The 19,070-nt window shown below is 34.7% G+C and overlaps 5 protein-coding genes across 5 annotated transcripts in view; 2 read left to right on the forward strand and 3 right to left on the reverse strand.

The window, feature by feature from the left end:
• Positions 1-4,080, reverse strand: part of LOC104265748 (alpha-aminoadipic semialdehyde synthase, mitochondrial) — a gene marked incomplete in the record, with an annotated part of 14,491 nt that extends 10,411 nt beyond the window's left edge. The window contains 8 exon segments of the mRNA XM_018812082.2: positions 1-28; positions 479-606; positions 859-937; positions 1,400-1,546; positions 2,178-2,330; positions 2,768-2,944; positions 3,220-3,327; positions 3,780-4,080. Coding sequence (XP_018667627.1) covers positions 1-28; positions 479-606; positions 859-937; positions 1,400-1,546; positions 2,178-2,330; positions 2,768-2,944; positions 3,220-3,327; positions 3,780-3,881 — 922 coding nt within the window.
• Positions 4,081-5,936: 1,856 nt separating this feature from the next.
• Positions 5,937-9,283, forward strand: LOC101243284. Its single transcript, XM_004226047.4, has 9 exons — positions 5,937-6,062; positions 6,599-6,732; positions 6,939-7,067; positions 7,310-7,436; positions 7,611-7,774; positions 8,093-8,229; positions 8,390-8,472; positions 8,712-8,899; positions 9,204-9,283. The coding sequence occupies exons 1-9, from the start codon at positions 6,005-6,007 to the stop codon at positions 9,216-9,218; spliced, it is 1,035 nt and encodes a 344-aa protein (XP_004226095.3). The 5' UTR covers positions 5,937-6,004; the 3' UTR covers positions 9,219-9,283.
• On the reverse strand, positions 9,177-12,326 carry LOC100179397 (uncharacterized oxidoreductase SERP2049). Its single transcript, XM_002129376.5, has 7 exons — positions 12,142-12,326; positions 11,760-11,893; positions 10,803-10,937; positions 10,288-10,384; positions 9,980-10,090; positions 9,883-9,919; positions 9,177-9,803 (listed from the first exon to the last, which is right to left on the reverse strand). Exons 1-7 carry the CDS (start codon positions 12,176-12,178, stop codon positions 9,584-9,586), a joined length of 771 nt encoding a protein of 256 aa, XP_002129412.1. The 5' UTR covers positions 12,179-12,326; the 3' UTR covers positions 9,177-9,583.
• A 780-nt stretch (positions 12,327-13,106) lies between these two features.
• LOC100184087 (DNA replication complex GINS protein SLD5) lies at positions 13,107-16,906 on the forward strand. Its single transcript, XM_002129313.5, has 5 exons — positions 13,107-13,313; positions 15,350-15,475; positions 15,838-16,007; positions 16,306-16,394; positions 16,517-16,906. The coding sequence occupies exons 1-5, from the start codon at positions 13,227-13,229 to the stop codon at positions 16,696-16,698; spliced, it is 654 nt and encodes a 217-aa protein (XP_002129349.1). The 5' UTR covers positions 13,107-13,226; the 3' UTR covers positions 16,699-16,906.
• On the reverse strand, positions 16,480-18,886 carry LOC104265691 (transmembrane protein 205-like). Its single transcript, XM_009860256.3, has 4 exons — positions 18,756-18,886; positions 18,473-18,666; positions 17,729-17,895; positions 16,480-17,222 (listed from the first exon to the last, which is right to left on the reverse strand). Exons 1-4 carry the CDS (start codon positions 18,785-18,787, stop codon positions 16,929-16,931), a joined length of 687 nt encoding a protein of 228 aa, XP_009858558.1. The 5' UTR covers positions 18,788-18,886; the 3' UTR covers positions 16,480-16,928.
• Positions 18,887-19,070: the final 184 nt, after the last annotated feature.

Consider the following 19,070-nt stretch of genomic DNA (forward strand, 5'->3'; position numbering starts at 1 on the left):
TCATGATACAGGAAGCATAAGGTGCAATCTATTAAACAGAATTTAAAGGTATTATTAGATTGGAATAGTTTGGTAAAGGAATAAAAAGTAGGGAGAATTTTATTTTTAATTCCGGAATTAGGAAACCAAATAGTTTGTCGACCGACGTAAGAAAGTTGATTTTTCATATAAACAAAATTTTTTTCTGTTAAAAAAATGATCCGGAGAGTAACATTATTACTGATAAAGGGATATTTCTACAATCCTGGGTATATCAAACAAATGTTTACATCAATTCCTTTGCTTTTCCACGATAAGGTGGCTGTACACAGTATCCGGCATGCGAATTGAGCATGAAGTCGTATGCAAACCCATTACCGAGTTCCGCATGTGGCAGTGAAATCCAGACAAAACAGACAAAACGGACGAATTCCGGATACTGTGTACAGCCACCTATATTCAAATACTGACGATCAAATACAGCACATACTTAACTTACCTCCTTCGCAAACACAGATTCATAAAGTTGAGGTTTGTTGAAATATTCTTGCATATCAAACCCACCATCACTTTTCCTTCTTAAATGATCGTGCATATCAACAATACACCCATACACAACACTTGCATCTGTATATTTTAATACAATTCGGTAAGTCTTAAATTAGGAATGTCAGTGGCGGTATAAAACAATTAAAATTGCAAAAAAAGATTAAAATTAAGCAGCCATGCAAAAAGCAGCTACAGATATTAACAATTTACTGAAACTGTATCACAGTAACCTTTTATTCTTAGATTGTCGTTTGAAAATTTTAATTGATAAATTTATAATCTGCATAGGTATTTAACAACCACAGATAAAATAAGAAGTGAGACATTCACCTCCATGCTGAGCAACATTCTTCAGTTCATGAGGTTCAACATAAACATGAGGAAGTTCCTTAAACACTTCTTGTGCTCCCTGTTCAAACAAGTTACCATGAAATAGACGTATGTGGTGACATTTTACAATAGAAAAATTTCAGTATTAAACTTCTATAACAAATACCAAATATGTTTTCATTTCCATTGTGAGAGTATTTAACCTTCTTAAAACATTACAATCTGTGTACACACAGGATAAAATGGATATAGAATGACATTTGCTGGTTTCCAAACTTTTATTGTAACAGTGGGCTGCGTGTTATTAATGGTTTGGAAACACTGTCCTATTCCCTAACCATTGTATTATTTATAGTTTAAGGGTAAGTCTCTTTTAAGACAACCTGTGTGAGACGAACCGTGAATAACAAACATTAATTAAATGGAAGTAAGAAGGCAGGGGATAATAAACGTGAGTTGAATATAAAGTTTATACAAAGAAACCTTTGAAACTTAACTAACCAAGACAATAAAAAAGAGAACAATACACTTCAATACATACTTGAGAAACATTGCCAGTGCCAGTAAAAACAAAAGTGAGTGGTCCAATGGACTCGGGTAACCTTCCCAGTGAGATTTCATATCCAGCATCTCTCACTGCTTGAATAGCTTGGCCAGATGTTCGGTAATTATGTGCAATACCAATGTGCTGGAATAAATCAAAAAAGTCAGAAACAGAAAATATAAACACTCCCAATTGTAATCACATTTTAAATTCTCTCTTTTTGCGCTTACATATTGTTGTAAATAAATATACGCACAATTAACTCATATATTAACACTCTCATTAAAAAAAGTAGCTGCATAAAATTTGTAATGATCCAAATAATTAAAATGTGAATATTTTAGCTAATTCTGTAATCAATATCACAATTAAAACTTCATATGCTTAATGTATAAATTAAATTTACCATTCATGATATAGTCTTAAAATACAATACACATGTACTGTGATGTACAACATTAAGTAAAATCACATTATACATACACAAACCTAATATTCTACCTACACATCGTACAACAGACATAAGCCAGACATTGGTTAGTCAAATAGCTGAGGTACGAGGTCATGGGGAACTTATTTGATTAGAGCTTTGGCTGGATTTAAATGTCAGTCTTTTAATCGACTGACTGTTACGAGTCTCTATGTATGCGTGGAAACATTTTAATATTTTCTTTTTAATACTGATGTTTTGATTTATATATACCTAAAAAACATCGGTGAATATGAAAGCCACGAAAGCTAATTTAACTGCATAAAGGTAGCTTTAAGTTCAAACCATAAGTGGTGTATGATGTCCAAGTGCAAGAAGTCGTAAGCCCATTCCATGCAATATGTTGATCATACCAGCTGAACCAGCATATTGACCAAATGCAACCACTCTCATTCCATTTGCTTCTGCCATCATTTCATAATCAATTAAACGAATGTTCTATAATAAATGGTGGGGTAAATAAAGATAAGAACATATTTTTTATTTATCTATCTTATTAGTGTTCATTTGTACAAAACTACAAGCATATATGAATGGCTGTCACATTAGTATCTTCACATGGTGGGGTAACATCAGAAGTTAGGATATGGTCTTCCTATTTATTAAGTATGTAACTTTGTGGGTGTATTTTTGCATTTTTCTGGGCTGACACTTTGAACAACCCATTAGCAACTAATAGACCAATGTGTTAAATTCTTTGCCCCATAACAAACAAGTTTGTAATTATAGCACTGTAGGTCTGTGGCATTATTCAGCTTTAAAACCATTTATCTCTAACAGACTCTAAGTACGAGGCAAGTGGTGTTTTGCAACTTGCAACATATACATTCAGCATTAACTTAGTAAATCTTCAAAACAATATTTATTTATTTTACCCTTTCAAGAATAGCATCCAACATTGGCATGTTTTCATCTTGTGCTTTGATAGTATGTGAAAAGAATATATAAGTCTTATCCGCTTGTAAACAGTCGACTGGAACTTGTTTGACACCAAGTATTACCGAAGCCTCGCTCAAATCTTCTTGAATGGTTGCACCAACTGAGACGTATTCCTGTATTTTACATATAACGTGAAAATGCTTTGAATAAATATGTCATGTAGGCTACATTTTAAATCAATTACCTGCCAATAATATTGCAAAGAGAGTTCAAAATATCAATCTTATAGCTTTTTTAAACAGTATAAATGTCACTGTCCTTCTGTTTATTTAAATCATGTTTTGATTTTAACCTTCGTGTGGCAAAAGCCTTGGGATTTACTACAATTTAGCAATGTGTTACAATAAAGTTTAGGAGTTACAATAAGCAAAGAAACCAACATTTACACCTGAACTGGAAAAGCTCTTTTGTTCGCAGGTTGAACCAAAACTTTGATCCCATCATGAACAAGTTTTCGAACATGAGAGGGCGCTAGTGGGGCTCGTCTTTCCCAAACCTAAGGTTAACATGGTAAAAACATGAATACAGCCCATTAGGTGTTTCAACAGTTGGGTGGGGAAAGACCGGATATCTTTGGCAAATAACATTTAAAAAGCCTGATTGTGTTTTAAACAATTAATAACGGTCTATAGGAGTCAAGAGGATACAGTTTTACATTTACTTAAGTGTTCTTTGTTCGCTACCGAATATGATGTGTAAATAGAATGAAAAGATGTCTCTACCCTACTATATATAATACTTCATAAACCATGGTACTGGTACGTGGTACCTATTAAAAATTTACTCAAACAATTCGGATCTGTATACATGTAAATATGAATACAATGTAAAAATGAATGACTAAAATAAACACAAACCATGTATATACACAGTTACAAACGTATTTTTATTTGTATTCAACCTTACACTGTTGAACCACATTACAGCAATAATATATCCGAGTCATACCACGTTGTCTTCTCTTCGAATCGCAACGATTGGTGCGCTGTTGTTCACATAACGTACATTGGAATACTTGATGATGTTTTGCCTCAAATGTTTAAGAATCATTGTTTACCACTAATCAAATATATTCGGAATGAAATGAATGCACTCCGACAGCCTAAATTTCCCAATCCGATTTTCACATATCTTGTGTGGTTTGCAATACGAGTATTGCTATGTGGTCGTGGCCTGGCAATTGCTTTCTTCTCCTCACGTTCTCTCACAGTTAAGCTCTCTCGTTTTATACATCCAGTTCCTGGTTCGAGTTAGCATATGTAACTCTGTGCCGATGTCGTAATATATTCGATTGATATATTTGTACCGAGCGCTATTGCGCATTCCGATTGATATATTTGTACCGTGCGCTATTGCGCATGCGTCGATACGCTACTGCGCATGTCGGAACAAATGCAGTGACCACCCGGTCCAAATTTATTACGACCCTCCTTTGAAAACGTTCCATACACGACGTTTACTTTAGTTTTTGATTACAGCAGAACTGAGTTGGTATGTTATTTGTAGCCTAGAAAAAAATAAATACCACTAACAAACCTATTTTTTTCTAGTTTAATAAGCACATTTTACTTATAATTTAAGGTGCTGGTTGACCATGATCCTATATAGAATACAAAAATGATGGCGGCCACTTTCGAAACCTTCTACTCGTGCTAACACAAAATTTTTGCACTGTACTAACTAGACCCCAGCAGTATAAATTTTAATAATTCGAAAATATTAAACATGGCAGGGGCGCAGGGCGAGGTGGACGGGACACATTTACCACATAATGTCCAAATTTTCGGATCGTGTTTTTAAACAATTACCAATCGTCTATGAAAGTCGCGAGATTACGGTTTTATAATTTTTGAAGGTTGTTTGTTTACTACCAAATCGGACGAGAAAACAAGGTGTCCCATCTTACCCCACTCTACTATATAAATATTAATATTCGTAATAAAAAACATATTTATAAAATTTTCTACCGATCCAGCTTTAAATATGCTATAGCGCTATACGTAATACTTAAAAAAAACAACACTACTTTCTTTAAAAAGTGCGGGGATGGGTGTTAAATATAAAAAGTATGGTTATAACTTGAACCATATGAGCATTACATTTTCAAATATTTTTGCGAAAATATAACTTGCACATGCATCTATAGGTCACTGGCATGTTATTCTCATCTAAAAAAAAGAAAAAAAGTTACATTTCCCCCGCAATTTTTTTCAGTCGGTACGTATTAATTACAGCTCGTATTGTAATGGGTTCCGATCTCGCGAAGTAGCGTCTCGAAGCATGCGCAATAGCACCCGGTACAAATATATCAATCGGAGCGAATATTTCACGACCCCGGTTTCTACATTTTAATGTTTAGCAGACAATTTAGAATTAGAAAAGCCATATTGAACCAATGGGTTTGGGCAATTGCCGTTAAGTTTTTTGCCCGAAGACACACACACGCCATCGAGTTTTAATCATGAAAACTCTGGGCTAGAGGCATCTATGCGCGCTAACCAATTTGCCACAGCGCTGCTGGTATGTAGTTTCGTTCAATAGAAAAAGCTATACAACAAATTCAACATTTTACATTTGTTCCTATATTTTCACAAAGAGTGAGCATTTATTTCAACTATTCGGTTAAAAAAACAAACTTTCTTAGATGGTAAAAAAACAATATTTTATGGGAAGTCTTAATCATGGGAATTAAGAATGCTGCAAATTTATATCACTTGTTTTATAAAAATGAACTATAAACATAACAAATGTTGTCTTGATGATTTGAAGACAGGTCAAATATATTGAGCAACTACGGCTTATCTCGTCAATTACAAAACTGTTATTTGTACCACTTGCTGCAATGACGTCAAGGCAATTGAGAACGTTCCCGAATAGATCATCAAGTGTTTACTTTGGCGATCTTTCGTGTGAAACGTCCTAATTACCCGATAGTGTGTTAAATATTGCTGACACATATGCCCGACTGCGGGAAAGTCACAGGTGCGACACGGATCAGTATAAATAAGAATCGCCTTCAAGCGACAACCTGCAAGTGATACCAGAACTGTTGATGCGCCATTCCGCACCAGGATTTTTTATTAAATACAAGGAGATGAAATTTTGAAAAAATTATGTTCTAATTTCTTCACATTTAATACCTAACTATTTAACAAGGTTTAAATTTATTTCTCATGCAGATATTAGCAACCATGAAACTTCTGCTTCTACTTTTATTCGTCGGTGCCGCGTGTAAGTATTATTATCAAATGTTGAAGTTTACGTCGGGCTAATAGTCATAATCATTATATAGTAGGGTGGGTGAAGATGGGACATCTTTAGCACATAATATTCAATTAATTTGATCGTGCTTTAAACAGTTACCAACGGTCTACCGAAGTTGTGAGCATAAGGTTTAATAATTCTTTGAATGTTCCTTGTTTACTATACCGAATGGGACGGGAAAATAAAATGAAAAAGGTGTCCCATCTTCCCCTATCCTACTATATATTTGTAATAATCTTTATTTTTTAACTAAAAATATTAAACAGTATAAATACACTGGCATGAGGCAAGATAGGACACCTTTTCATTTTATTTTATCGTAATATTTGGTAGTAAACATTTAAAAGAATTTTAAAACCGTATTCTTACGACTCTCACGAACCGTTGTTAATTATTTAAATACAATCAGGATATTAAGATATTGGGTGCTAAAGCTGTCTCATCTTACACTACAGTACTAAAATGACCAGCTGATCTTATATTTCAAATATAAATTTCAACAGACGGTACAATCGTGACTACAGTCACTGTAAACAGCTACGCAACATATGCTAGTTCTGGCAATGCTGTGACCCTCCCATGTTCGTATACAATGGAACCTAATGAAGACCAACCTCCAATTATTTACTGGATCAAGGTATTAAGCCAAATAACGTTTAGTCTAATAGGAAAAGTAGCACATTTAATGTTAAACTATTGTAACAGATTTCATGATACCAATTTACAGGGTAGGCTATATATATGTCATAAACAGCAACCTATCCGTTGAGACTTTGTTTTACTCGACCACGATGTGAATTTAGAAAAGCTGCGTAACGTGTGCCATGGCAATTTATCTAACAGGGTGTAAGTGTGGACGACTCGAATGCGGAGGTTATATTCAAGGGATTCCGTTATTGGAACGAAACTTTGGGAGAATATCGTCAGTTCTTTGGTGACTACTATGGAAGAGCATCAGTGGCCGATTTAAAGGTGAGCTATAACGAATATTTAGACTTACGATATAAATTCCTAAACAGTTTTACAATAAGCAGAAATCCAAGTATTGACTCACATTTCTTTACTTCAACACTAATAAACAAGGCGATAGTGTTTGTACACGTACACCTGCCACGTTTATCTGGCGAAAGGTTTCAGTTTTTGTAAAAAGCCAAATTTGAACCTTGATGAACACAGTGATAATTATTAGCATTACCTGTAGTGTTTGCTTTCAGGAACCCTCCATTCAGTTAAATTATGTAACATCTCAAGATGAAGGACGATACTGGTGCATGGTTGCCGAATGGTCCGGAAGGCAACAAGAAGGAACTGACGCCGATGGTTTGGCACTCATGGTTGATGGTAAGTGTAACGGTCTGTGTATACTCCTTCTGGTTTTATCGAACTAAATGGGTTTTAATTTAGAAATAACTATAACAATTCATTGGGACACCAGAGTGGGCATACTTACCACATGTAAAATAAATGTTTTATCAAAGTCTGCACGTTCTTTGTTACCAACACTATTGACACCAGGACAGAAAGATTACGCGACCTCTTTCAAAACGGATGCGAGCGTGACTGTCAGCGTGGGCGATTCCGCAACTTTATCGTGTGCCGGTGACACAACATTTGATACAGTGACGTGGTACGAAGGACCTTTCCATCTTCCAGACAGCGAAAACTTCACTTACACCGAGGTTTGAAATTATTCAATGTTTCACAACTTCAATTTTTTTAAAAAGTTTTTACAAATTAAGGTGCTGGCTCTTTTTTAAAAACCGCTGATAAAGCGATGTTGTCTTGAGCCTATATAGAGTTTACGGGTTCGGGTCGATGCTATACCATTACGGGCGTGTGTGTTCTTAGGTAGGATATTTAACACTGCAAAAAATACAAGTATATAATTATACTCACAAAACTGTCGTTGAGTCTTCACGTGAGTGTAGGTAGCGTTTACTTATTAGTATTTTAGTGTACACGAAAAAATATATTTCAACTTGTTTTGTTTGTTGCAGATTGGAACTTACTCGAAAATAGGAACATTTGATTTAAACAGTCAACAAGTAGAAATGGAAGCCGGATTTACTGAGATGTTCATCGACCTTTTCCTTTCACTTCATATTCCCACTACCGATATGGAAAACGCTGGAAGGTATGCAATTTTTATTCTCAAATGTAAATCGTCATGTCCTACTTAGTAGAAGGAGTAAGCTATTGGTGCGTAATGACCTGAATTACGTTTATTAAGTGAATTGTTTTGAATCTCAAAATAGTACAATAAAATTGGAAATAAAATTCTCTTCCATAAACAGATACTGGTGCGAGGTATCGCTCTCTACCGCCTCTAACGTCGAATTGGAGACAGACAGGTCTTCTGTCCTATTGGTTGTCCAGTGTAAGTTGTTTCGTACTTTTATTATGTGCTGCATATTTAGATACTATGTGCTAAAGCTGTCCCGCCTTCCCTACCCTATTGTGTGATACCTGTTTTAATTTGCTTGTTTAAAGATATGCAAGTGAATGAGTTTATATTCACGCCGAAAATTAAAATTTAAGTAAACGATTATAGTTTATTACATGTGCCTCCATGAGCCATATCAAAATAATTTACAAAATTTCGTATTTCATACACAGCTCCTCCATTTGATTGCGCTGGAAAAGCACCTGGTCTTTATCCCGATCCAGATGATTGCTCCATGTACTATGAATGTGTTGCTGGTAACCCACTGACTTATCACAGGTCATGTGGTTACGATGGCCTCGTTTTTGATGCAGCAAACAATTACTGCGATTGGGCTGCTAACGTAGCGCCACCATGCGGGGTAAATATTTTGGTTGTTTTGATGATAACTTTATTAAGTCACGTTGCCTAGTGCTTTTACCGGTTCCAATATATTAGCGATTTCATAACCAGCTACACAAGAATAACAAACACCGCCAAGTAAATTGTAGACACTGAGTCCGTATATATAATCGGTGTTACTTGCAAATATTAAAATGTTAAACGAACCCACAGCGGTTTTTGACCACAATAGCGATGTTTTTGATTGGATAACTCCAAAGCAAGTTTCGTTTTGTTACGTTACCACAAAGAAGTTCCAAGATTTATGAAATATTTTATTACAGACAAGCAGCAATTAAAAGAAGAACTGCATCACTTGACACGCCATTACAATGCGTAAATAAAAAAAAATAAAAAATCGTGACTGAGTTTGTTTGGTATGAATATACTAAAATTAGTTGGATTTAAGGCCTTATAGTATTGCATTTTAAAACGAGATAGAAATCTAAATGAATCTGACTACAAGGACAACATTTAAAAATGTTGTGACCGTATGTGGCCGTAACCAAACAATTAATTAGTACTAGACTTTATGGCCGGTTAGGCGACATTATATTTGTTTGCGAGTCTATGCAGATGTGTATATAGGCCAGACACGACTAAATCAGTTTGTATGCAAGTGTAGTATATTTGTTTATGCGATCTTATACGCTCGAAGTGCAACTTATTTACCAAACACACCCCGTCCTCTGTCCGCAAGAAGGCAGGTTCCAGTGATGCATCTTGCTCCGGATGTTGAGAGGAAGATTACAGTATCAGCAATCTCTTGTGTTGACAAGCATTTGCTTCCAAGAGGATGCATTGGACCAACTTCACCAAGGACTTCCGAAAGCTTTTCCGGACTAAACATTTGTTGTAATATCGGAGTCAGCACTACCGCTGGGCTGTAAAACAGGCGTGGTTATCTTAACGTGAAGGGTGTGAGTAACTTAAATGAATGAAAACTTGAACGACAATACTTACTTGACACTATTCACACGTATGTCATATTTTGCAAGCTCTAAAAACAAATTGAAGTGTGCATTAAAATTATTTGATAATTATGTAAATGTTAGCTTACCAAGAGCAGTAGACTTGGTAAAGTGGTCAATCGAACATTTTGCCATGCTGTAAAGCAAGTTGTTTGTTTCACATATCTTTGTTAGGAGAGTTGATATATTCACAACGCAACCTGGAATATGCGGGAGATTATGCAATGTGTTCAAGTCAAAGATATATGGTAAAATTGTTAGCCTTCATAAAACGTGCATTAACATATAACCATATTTTATTTATTTGTATCTAATCAACGCCCGTTCTTTGAAACAAAATGATGTTTATATTAAACACTATATTCGTGACAAACGTAGGATGACGTAATATATATACCTTTCGTTTTCTTAAGATGTGGAACGCATTTTTGAGTGAGATAAAACGGTGCTCGAACATTAACATGAAATATTTTGTCGAAGTCCTCCACATTTGGCTATACAAAATTAACGGATAATTATTCGTAAGGTTGGAATCCACTAAGTTTGCTTTAACTATGGCCCATTGTATATAACTACCTATTTATTGTAGAATTTTATTCAATATATGTAATGGTTGTTCGATTCCCGTATTTTCTCATGAATATGCTATTTGTTCCCGTATTGGTAATATAGTAGGGTGGGGAAAGATGGGACACCTTTAGCACATAATATTCAAATATCCTGACCTTGTTTTAAAGAATTAACAATTTATTTAGTTAACAACGGACCTTGGAAGTCGTGGGGATAGTTTTATAATTCTTTGAATTTTCTTCGTTTACTACTAAAAGGACAAGGAAATAAAGTTAAAAGATGTCCCATCCTCCCCCACCCTACTGTATAAATAAAATGTATATTATGACATTTAATGCCCACCGTTTCAATTCCTCCGTTCACAATTGCACCACAGTTATTGATAAGAACATCAACGTCACCCAGTTTTGATACGACCTCCTCAACCATTTGATCTATATCATTCAACTTCATCAAATCACCAATAATTTCAATGACCTGCAAATATTTGGTAAGAATGATAAAGATTGTTAAAGTTTTTTTGATAACAACATGAAATAGTCAATTTGTCAATATAAATGAAATATAAAGTCAATTTGTTATATAAAAATAATGAGCCAACTCTTTCATAAATTCGAGGTCCTCGTCATGCCTTGCTTTTGGTCTCCACTCATAGGGAATAGATGCCTCTTTTGTTTTTGTTGTGTAAGTTTATAAATACAATATAGTAGGGAGGGGAAAGATGGGAGACTTCAACACATAATGCCCAAAATTTCAAAATTAAAAAATATACAGTTTCTGAATGATACCTATTGTACTTCTGCACCTTTCATTAAACCACGATACTTGATTGATGCGTCAAATTAGCAAACTACAAAATTTTGGAACTTTTATTTTATAAAGGTTTATCGAGCAATAAAAATAGGCATCTTAACATTATGTTTTTTTCAGCTAATGGAAAGTGTTGTATTCGTTTAACACCGATGGGGACAAGTAAAAAATAATGAAAAAATGTCTCAGCTTCTCCGACTTTCCAATTTACTATAACTTTATTACCCAAGCGTGGCGAGACAACAACACTTGGGAAGACGGGGCACCTTTAGCACAATATTTCCAAATATACTGATGGTGTTTTAAACAATTAACAATGGTTTATGTAAGTCGTGAGGAAACGGTTTTGTAATTGTTTGAATGTTCTTTGTTTACTATCAAATGAGACGAGCAAATAGAACTAAAAGGTGTCCCATCTTACCCCACCCCACTATATGAACAGGAGTTCTTTAAAGGTGCTTATTTCTATGTATTTTTTGGATGACCTACCTTGCCTGCTCCATGTGCTTTACACTGTTCTGCAACCTTTCCCAATTTTTCTTTGTTTCGACCACACACACCTAATGCGGCTCCTTGTTTTGCAAACGTGTAAGCTATTTCCTCACCAATCCCACTCGATGCCCCTTTTAAAAAAAATCATAGTTTTTTCTTTGGATAACAGTCGAAAATATCGTGATAATTTTATACAACGAAAAAAAAGAAATCAGCAACAAAATGACAATCTTTAATACACACGCTGCCAATAAAAGCGTGGGTACTGAGCCCACCGCAATAGGACTTAAATATTTATATAAAAACAATAGAAAATAAATAATTATGTTATTCTGACAACGACTGGTATAAACCGCTAAATATAATTTAATGTACTTGCCTGTTATTACAACAACTTTATCTTTCAATTCGTTCATTTTACTGCAGCAGAATACCGTAAACCTTATAGACCTTTAATATGAACAAGCAATTGTCAAATGCCAGTTATTTGCAAAATCCTCAGGATAAATATTTGTAGCCTGTGTTATTTTATCGCCTTCGGGCATAGCTGAAAGCCATATCTAAACATCACCTGACGTTTATCAAAACGAATTTGGTTTAAAGTTTTATAAGGTATACCAACCCTAACAGAGAAAGATTGCGCTACACCACTCTGAAAGTGCGTCACAAATCGTGAGTTGAATTTGTTTACATTTCAAGCGTTTTAAGATTAAAGCGGTACAACACTTAAAGTAGAAATGGAAGAAACAACAATTCACTTGCTTAACCCCAATGGATAGAGAGACCGAGGAAAACTATTTTTAACACAAAGTAAGCGGAGCGTTCCTTCATTAAGTGTTGTCTTTTAATGCGCACATTAAACATATGCGTTGAATCAACGTGGGACCTGCATTGAAGTGTATTTGTATAGGGTTGTGAGGAACAACCCTATAATTATACCATAACCACAGAAAAATTAAATTGTTATAGGTGTGACTTTCGTACCCCTCCATTTAAAACGAATACAGTAGATCACAAATCATAAAAATGCTTAAACTACAATTTAACTTGTGGTTAAAATAATCGTACTATTTCGGACTGTTCATGTTGTTGGACTTCTATGTTTCGCGCCAAATATCTTGGGGAATTCCCCACCAACGAAGTTATGTTGTTTATTCTTTTTGTTTATTAGAATGAATAAATGAATGTAACTTGCTTTATCTGCGCGTGGCAGGTAAACGACGGTACTAATAACACGAATGTCCGTTAAATTTGTCTTTTACTTAACAATAGGTTAGTCTACTCAGTATTTCTATGGCTCTGGGTTAGACGTAGTCGCGCTAGCCACTGTCAAGGCGCCACTTTGTTAAAGATTAGAGGTTTAAAGGGACCTGGTTTCCACAGCTCTACCTATACATGCTAGTGGAGTAGCGGGAGCCTTTTTATATTTGTTAAATTAATCACAGCTTACCTAGTATTTAAATAATGGATGATACGTTAGACATCAGTGGAGTATCTGAAGAGGGAGAAGAGCAAATAACATCTGAACAAGTTTTTCAACAGCTTGAAGAGGTGGGACAGACAGACTGAAGCCTATATATCACTAATTGTTTTTATGTTTGGAATTATTACTTTCTTAAGATGGCTTTACACAGTATCCATTTTCGTGCCACATGTAGAATTCGGATATGGGACAATCTACACAGTACGATCGGCCAAATCTAGTAGGCTCATGTTCTACGTTTGTCCAGAATTCCTGGTTTGTGGCTGAGTAAAGCTTTTAGTTCTGGCATGTAGGAGGACGAAATAAATAAATTATTATTTATTTTTCACTAAAACATTGTCTATTCGGTGTGTCAAAACGTTTTGCATCAATATAGTGTTGGTAAACACGGGAATTAAATCAATTTGGTGTAGAAAAGTGTTTTTTGCTATACTAGCTGTTGACTAAGCAGTCAAAGAACGTGTTAATTATTGAATGGAATGTAAGCATAGGCGCCTAAGTTTTGATTGTCTAGGTTAGGCAAACTCATAGTTACAAATGTCAACTACTTATTAAAACATCATACGTAAGCTAATAAGGTAATTAGCACACTCCCACATTACGCACTGGTTAGGGTTTAACTTTCGTATTACTCGTTAGGCAGCACATTGAACGTATACACACAGTAGTAGCGGTTGTAAAGTATTGAAAGATAGCAAACTTGCAGGTGCAGGCACACGCAATATCCTACGATCTTTGTTTCTATCACAATGGCGATTGTGAGGTAATGTAACATTCTAGGTTGGGATTAGGCAATACGTAGGTTACGATAATGGATTGCATCACAATGCCGTTTGTGACATAGTGTATCGCCGCAAGTTGGTATTTCTTACCTTGCGATAATGGATAATGCCGTTTGTGACATAGTGTATCGCCGCAAGTTGGTATTTCTTACCTTGCGATAATGGATGATAATGGTTACACCACAATACAGCTTGTGATGTAACAGTTACGTTGGTGAGTGTATGTTTAACTGGCATTAAAAGTAACGTAAGTTTGGCCAGAAGCTAATCTGTAAACACTAGAGCTTCAATCGTGGACGCGTAATCGTTTAACTTTATGAAATACGTAAATCGTTTGCGTTTGAATATCTTATTATGAAGCAATTAATAGGCAATGTGCCAAATTCCAGGTTGGGCATTTGCCTAACCTGTCTGACCGCGTTAGGCGCCTATGAATGTAAGAGTAGATTATAGTTATTATAACAGTAAAAGCAACATATAGCAACAAAAGGAAATTGAATAATATACACAAAAGCATAATTTATGTAAAATTTACCTTAAAATTGTATTAACGTAGAAGGTTTTCAATTTTGCATTTTTAACTGGCATCTCAGAAGCTCCAGAGCAAAATAAAGATCAAACAAAATAACTTTTCTTTGAAAGAATACAAGCCAATAAACAATATTTATAAAAAATCATCAAGGTTTTTAAACAAAGTTTATTAAATAAGTTTTATGTTATGGTGCCCTTTTTAAACATTCTATTAGTAGATAATTATATCCCCCTTAAAATAAAATCAACTGTGAAAGTTTTTATCAACGATATGGAAACTTCTGATCATTTTTGTCAACAAACAATGCACATTTGCATTACTCATCCTCAAGTTGTTACAATATGCCACAAGCAGACATGGTTTTGCTGAAATCAATTGTTTGGGCTGATATTGAAACAAACAACTATAAATCTATTTATGCATTTTTGATACAAATTTGTTTTCAGATTCTGTGCATAAGTAAATTTTATAATAATATTAACAAGTCCATTGTTTGTTTTTGTTCACGAGCAGTGAATGTTTTGGCTGTTAAAAAATAGAGATCATGCTTTGCAATTTAATACAGTCCAAAAATTTGGTGCCCATGTACAGTGTGCAAAAAGCGTCAAAACTGAACCCTTGTTGTCTAATGAATTTATATTAACCCTTAATAAATTAGGGCAAAACCACACAAAAATTTAAAAGCAAACTTTTAATATTGAAGATTCAAGGAAAAAGGTGGATTGCATATTTTTACCTTATAAAACTAGCACTAAACAAAGGCAGCTTAACTGAACAATGGTATGTTCAGATATGGGTGAATGAAAGACTATCTCCAAACCTAATGTTGTGTCGAACGGATATTACTGAGTGTATATTGGAACAAATGCAAGAAATGGAAGAAAATATTGCACGAGCTAAGAAGACTGATTTGAAGGTGTGGAATGAGAGATTTATACATTACTAAAATTGGATACTGCAATTTTGTATATCTTTTGCTTATTTTCCATACATACATAAAAGGCATCATATACTTTTGCCCATTATAAATGAGTTTAAGCTTAAGCTCTTCCGGCATTTATTTAGGGTACCAAGGTTTAAGCACATGATGATTATTTTTGTATTTTTTGAGTTTATGGTTAACTGTTTACGCAACCCATTAGGAACGACTGAAATGGATTTGCTGTTAAATATCTTTCCCAAGAATGCTTAATGTGCACACAGTCGTAGCAAAATTAAGTTTCAAGATCTTATTCTGTTGGCTAAAGGAAGATTGGCTAACCACTGGGTCATTTTAAGGTGAGCTTACATCAATTGGAACTGGATAGAATTAGATATGTACTGAGTAGTTACCTTCGATGTCGACTTGAGAAGATTGAAAAGCATGCAGCTTACTTAATTAAAAAGGAGTCCTCAGATGGTCCTTCTGTTTCACGACTTTCACCTGAAGAATTTATGTTTGCCAAAGAGTAAGTAGTTTGCTTTAAGTATTAATTTGCAAGTCTAGTTGGACATCTAAATATTAGTTTTATAATAGTACATGGATAGAGCACCGGTCTTGTAGGTTTAACACTGCTACCTTGTGTGTCCTTGGAAACTGAATGAACTCGACCCTGTAACTAATAGCATTGGATTGACCAATCAGCCACTCAGCCTAACTGGTATTCAGGCATGTGTATGAAACTTTTGAAGGTCTGTTATTGTAGAATAAAGAAGTTACATTTATTTAAATAGATTTTAATTATACTTCTTTTTAAATTGTTACAGGTTAACATCAGGTGTAACTTCTCATTTAACAGCAAGTGCTCTAAAACACATGCCGAAGAATTTACAAACCTTAAATCTAGAAGATTCTGGTAAGTAATTTTTTAACATTATTTACAAATAAAATAAGTTCACAAACATATATTTCTACAACTTGAGACATGATTTTTAGTGACATTTGATGTCTTTATGATTTATTTACATTATTATACAGTTCCAAATCTGGATCACTACGTATTTCTGCGAGTAAATAAGGCAGAAGAAGGAATTATAGTGGATTGTGAAACTGATGTACAAAATGAAGATAAAATAGATTTGGAAGTTGATGCACAGCATATAATGAGATACAAACTTATTGAAAACTTGGTTGAAAATCAAACTGTTTCGTTGATTTAAAACACTATTTACAAAATTGTAGAACAAAATTTAGGAAAATGATAATCATCAATAACTTGATTGTTCACATGCATGCGTATTGCACACAGTGCAGATGTAGATTTATAAATACAGACTGCACTAGTGATAGTTTTCTTATGATGTATGTTCCTTGGCCAAAACCATACAAATGTTTTGTTATCAATATCAATTACAACAGGACATACTCTTAAAACTTTGTGTCAACTTTTTTAACTACAGTGCTCTGCGAGCAGATGCACTTCCAATGAGATGTAGTAAAGCACATAAATACTGCCAGAAAATGCCAATAAATTAACTATGGTTGACAAACCATGTACCATTCCAAACTGTTTACATATAGCTTTGTATTCCTTATTTTCCCCCAACTTGGAACCAATCATTGGTGGAATTACTCCCTCTTCTCTTTCCAAGCTTATCTTTTTGTGCAATATTCCAGACATGTAAGGTCCAAAGATACAACCATTCAAAAATCCATTTAACACCTCCACACATAAACAAGCAAGCTGCAAAAAAATGAATGTTAGTTGCTATATAGCATGGGTGTTTTGCTTTATAGACCCCATGTCTGCTCACAAGTTACCACCTATGTAACTTTGACTGACAGTTACACAACATATAAGGAAGTAAGGGACCACCGGGTTGAAGCAATTGCCGTTAAACGTCTTGCCCAAAACACATAAGCCAACAATGATAGCGGCATTGAGACTCAATCCTGTGTCCTCTGGGTTACAGGCAGATGCGCTTAACACTAGGGCAAATGTTGAGGAAAGTATAAATTTATTCAAATGTTATAAAACAACTAATATTGATAGATTTATTATTTGGAAAACATTACTATGCCTCCCCACAATATACATTCATTAGGAAACAACGGGCTAAGCTGTTATAGCATAATTTTACTGTGTGTACTCTCACACAACGGTGCCTACTACTGATACTAAATCATATTTGTTAATTCTACATTTCTATACTGAATAAATACATATTAATTACACAACTAAAATATTACCAGAAGCAAATCTGGATTTGATGAACTTAAACTGAAGCTTTTGTGTTTCAACGCCACAACCAGTTGTACGAATCCAGTCACGCCAACAATAATGAAATAAACAGGAAAGAGACGACTTTGGACGTTGGTGAAAGTGTGTCTATCAAGTGTTTTAAACATAATAATACCTAAAAACGGAACATTTAATTATTAAGGTTTTACATACAATGAATGAATGGCAATATTGCCATGTATTTATGATTTAGGATAATTATTATACCATAGATAATTTCATACACCTTGTCACTGTACCAACCTAGGAGTTGCCTTACCAGCACCAAGTATACAACTATGGGTTCAAGCAATTAAGAAAATAAATGTAACTTGTGTGGTCAAAAAACAACAGTCGGTATAAAACTTATAACACGAGTGTTCTGTTCCCACACCTCGTGCCCGCGCTACCATGTACGTAAATTTGTGGGGCTACCATGTACGTAAATTTGTGGCTCTACCATGTACGTGAATTTGTGGTTCATTGTTTTTTGTATTGCTGACAAATCAGACAAACCATTATTGACCACTAGGTTAAAGCAATTGTCGTCGAAGGTATTGCCGAAGGCCACATTCGCTTACAATGCTGGTAGCGACGACATTATGCAATGCTTATATATAGGTTATAAATACACTTTTCTAATACTTTAATTCTGATTGTTGACTAATAATACATAACAATTAAAGTGCACAGCAAAAATGACTATGTTTTACCTGCTGGGAAAGATACCCACACCGTTATACCAAGGTTGATTGCAAAACAAAGAAGGAAAACCAAAGTTTGATAAAACTCATTTCCTAAAATGCGTCGATTTAATATTTCAGCTTTTTCATTATCATTTTGAGTCAGTATGTAACCCACACTGAGCAATGCCAATGCAGCAAACACATGCCAGAATCTTGTAAGTCTGCATATATAAAATGTTATTCATAAGCTGACGGTATTAAAGAACAGTACATATGTTTTTATTCATTCACAGAGGTTAATTTAATTTACCTGCGGTAAAGACTGTCTTTTTCAACGAACATGTTTCCCAGGGTCAGCAGAATAAAATGTTCTATGCAAAACTTCGCTGCTACACAAGTCTAAAATTCTAAATTAAAATAAAACGCCACAGTAAACATTCATAAAACATAACGTAGTGCTGTTATACAGATAATGTGTTTGTGTCGGAAAACACTTTTAATTGTTGTATTACAAAACAATCTGCCCCACCATGTAGCTTTCTAGGCAACGATTTATAGGAAATGAGCGGTGACAACAAACGTGAGCCACTGCCCACTATTCATTGTTTATATGTTACGCTCTGTT

This window comes from Ciona intestinalis, chromosome 5, assembly GCF_000224145.3.
Source record: "Ciona intestinalis chromosome 5, KH, whole genome shotgun sequence".
Lineage (NCBI taxonomy): Eukaryota > Metazoa > Chordata > Ascidiacea > Phlebobranchia > Cionidae > Ciona > Ciona intestinalis.